The sequence below is a fragment of the Nematolebias whitei genome, chromosome 9 (genome assembly GCF_014905685.2).
Source record: "Nematolebias whitei isolate Nwh7 chromosome 9, NemWhi1, whole genome shotgun sequence".
In the NCBI taxonomy this organism is placed as follows: Eukaryota; Metazoa; Chordata; class Actinopteri; order Cyprinodontiformes; family Rivulidae; genus Nematolebias; species Nematolebias whitei.
In genome coordinates this window covers 42,846,090-42,849,767 of record NC_056506.1, presented here as the reverse complement: position 1 = coordinate 42,849,767, position 3,678 = coordinate 42,846,090, and the positions used below count along the sequence as shown (strand labels likewise).

General features: G+C 39.9%; 1 protein-coding gene across 1 annotated transcript in view; it reads right to left on the bottom strand.

Annotated features, from left to right (window-relative positions):
• LOC119414282 (receptor-type tyrosine-protein phosphatase mu) overlaps positions 1-3,678 on the bottom strand; it is a 203,234-nt gene that overhangs the window by 97,822 nt on the left and 101,734 nt on the right. Inside the window, exon 12 of the mRNA XM_037681376.1 lies at positions 2,726-2,999. Within this exon, the coding sequence (XP_037537304.1) occupies positions 2,726-2,999 (274 nt within the window). The remainder of the gene's footprint in view (positions 1-2,725; positions 3,000-3,678) is intronic.

Genomic DNA, 3,678 nt, shown 5'->3' with positions numbered 1-3,678 from the left:
AACCGGACCAGAACCGGACCAGAACCGGACCAGAACCGGACCAGAACTACTTCCAGCCTCATCTGTCAATCTGAGTGCTGTTTGTCGGCCCATGAAGCCTCTCGAGTGGGGAGGCATTGCTTGGAGGTCCGATATCTTCTCCGGAGCGCACCCGGACATTTTTCATCAGATCCCTCTGGATTATTTGGACTCGACTGGGACCATTGTTTGGTTTTTTGCTGGCTCTCTGAAGGTTCGGATCTCTCCAAAAGCATCTGGTGCTCAACAGCTGCAGAGAGCCGATCAGAACCTGAGCAGAACCGGATCAAGGTTGGTGAGCTCCTCATGTAACATTTTGCAGTACTGTACAGTACATATATGGTTGTTGTTAAAATTACGTAGATTTAAGAGTTTAGAACATTGCAAATGTGCGGGAAGGGTTTCTAAAGCCTTAAAATATATAAATACAAAAATAAATATAGCGTTTCTACTTTGCGGTTTTTCACTTATTGCGGGGGTGTGTGGAACGTAACGCTCGCAATAACTGAGGGACTACTGTATGTAAGAGCAAAAAAGTGCAGCCTTTGATAATTCTTTGCTAAAATAAAAACATATATTGTGTTTTTTATAGTCTTGTGCTTCGTTTGTCTAATTGTTCCAGTCTCAGTGACTGAAGTGGATTAAATTAACACAAATCAGTTGTTCTCTCAATTATGCTAATCTGATTATGACTCAGATGAGACTGAGAACTTGTATATTTGCTAACAGTGGCAGAAAGCAGGACAGAGCACGACCATTCTGCTGATTTGTTTATAAAGCAACCAACAGCAAGAATTTTTTATGTTTTTTAACAAACGTCCACAATTTGCACCCTGTTCCTCAGCCACGATGCCAAAGCACCTAATGCGATAATCAATAATCAAGGCGATCAGTGCAGCAGCATTCAAAAAGATAAGTGCTCATTTTTTTAAGACTGACACTTCAGAACGAAGCATCAAAAAAAGATGAAAAAATAAAAAGCTTAATCCTAAACCAGCACGAGCAACGTTGATTACAAACGTTTACACAAATATTAGTCTTCAACTAACGATTTATGGCTGCAACACCCCAATTTTAAAACGTTTTCTGTTTCATTTCCAATTGTTTATTAGTTTTTTCAACTGTTTGATGCAAAAAGTCTCAAAAGAGTAGTAACATCCTTGAATTATTTAAAATAACTAAAATGTTTTTGTACATTTATTTCAAAGTATCAGTTAAGAAACAAAAGAAAGGTTTTATTATCTGTTCTAAACATTGTGGATTAAAATAAATAAGACCATTACTAATATAATAAAAACAATATTTTGTTTGTAAACCTTTGTCTAAAAAATAAAGAAAAAAAACAAACAACAACAAAAACAGTTTCTGATTTAGCCGTAAGCAGTTTTGGGCAAACTGAACTGAGAGAAAGTGTGTATAAAATAACAAATGTATGAATGAATGAATACCATATTTTTCGGACTATAAGCTGCACCTGATTATAAGGCTCACTGTCGATTTTTGAGAAAATTAAAGGATTTTAAGTACACCTTAAAGTCCGAAAAATATGGTAAATCAGATTATCTTGGAAAGAGAAATGAAAGTTTTAGCCGTTTTGGTTAAACCTTGTAAATGTTTTGCACGACCTCATCTGGATTTATGGGATCTCATAAGAAATGTTAACACTTGAAAGTGTGTTGAGGATGAGTCTCAGCTACTACTAGGCCTGTCACGATAAATTTTGCTGGGTGATTAATTGTCTCAGAAATTATTGTGATAAACGATAATATTGTTTGAAATTTGACAATAATTAGTAATTATTGTCCAATTTAAGAAGAAATGTTGGTTAATTTGTTTTGTGTGTAGTACCTTTTTTGCCCACCGGATGGCAGTATAAGATGGTTTGAACCGAAGGATGGATAGTGAGGAAGCGAGCAGCATGTCTCTTTAAGAAAAATGGGAGGGATGCCCCTTGATGTGACATGGGCTGCCTCTCTTTCCTTTTTGTTTGGTTCTCAAAATGGCGGACGCTCGGTGTGGTTTCAGCTCTTCAGCATAGCATTTTTCACACAAAGTTTTTAATAAAAAAATCAGTAAACAAGTTCTCGGCTTCTTTTTGCAGAGAAAAACAACTTTTTACCCAAAGGCACGGGTTTCGACCGTGAATTTTGGAGCTTTGACAAGACGGAGGTTTTTTTTCCCCAAGGTCGGCCTGTTAGCTTAGCTCATAGCATAGCTTCTCAGCTTAGCTGCTTTTAACGATCCAAAAACACAATTTTGGACGGTAAAAATGGATTTTAAAGAGAAAAGAGAAAGGGCGGGGTCAGTGAAGAGCACCGGAGTTGAGGCTTTTGTCATCCAGTGTCTTCAGTAGAAAGAGAGAGATGAAGAAACGGTAAAGCCGATACATGAAAATGAGGTTGATAATTTCCATTTATCATGCGATTAACTGATGTATCGTTTATCGCGACAGGCCTAGCTACTGCCAATTCTTACTTCATATCTTTAAAATTACCTGAGCTGCGGCCATTTTTGTTTGTTCAGGTCAGTTTGGCTGGGGTGACCAACTTGAACCAGGCCAACACCAAAATCAGTTGTGGATGCACACCCAATGATTATGTTCCGAAGATTTTTTATGAGATGAGATATTTTGCTAACATTACAGACACATCATTGCACTTTTACTTGTGACCGCGAAGAAATAAATAAATAAGTGGAGGACACCCACCCCATTGGCTGTGCTGACAGCCTGGTAATAGATGCTGTAGCTCTTCTGTGGCAGCAGAGGGGCATTCCAGAAACCGTTGTAGGTCTTGTTGTCACCCACAGTGAAGGGCTGGGGCGAGTGGATGCCGCCGGCGGGGAACTGAGCCGTGAAGTAGTACTGAGAGTTCAACAGCGTGGCGTTCTGGAAGTGAATGGGAACCGGGTAGCAGCGCAAGATCTCCGCCGTGCCCCTCGCTCTGCGTGGACGTTCCTCCTCCACCACCACCTGGTACGCACTGCAAACACAGTACAAAGACAACGGACTGACTCTGGCGGGCACTTTTTGTTGGATGCTGCTGACAAAAGCTAGCAGTTTTCTGTTTTGTCATATAGTTTCAAAGAGAACAGGAAATGCCTCTTTATGCTGCAAAGCTAAAGCTCTAGGAATAGTCCAATGTTTGTGGAAAGGAGCTTTGTGAAATAGTTCTTTCTGCAAACAAGAGCAAACAAAGTTATTTAAAAATGACTCGGAACACAGCCACACAGAAAAGAGACTAACGTTATTTGCCTTTTCGTCATTAAACAGCTGAAAAGGTTAACGGTTCTTTCCATTTCCTCTCCTCGTGTTTAGTTAGATCAAAACTGCGGCCTTGTGCGCCGCTGACAGAGATGACATTGTTTCTGTGCTCGCCACTTAGACTGAGGAGGGGAGACGGTCGTGTAGCCGTTTGGGTTAGTATGCGTCACACATCCACCTGTTAGATCTACTGAGCTGCTGAGCGACAAAGAGTCTGTTTACAGCTGCCACGACCTGGAACTAGCGTTAATCTCCAAAAGACCACACTTATTATGACTAAGATATGGAGCTAAATTCCTGTATTTCTTTGAAGTTGTCGTTTTCTTTTGGTGAAAAGTGAAATTTATGACTTTATGTTTTCAAATGTTTTTTTCCCTGTTAAGCCCAGTCACAAGCAT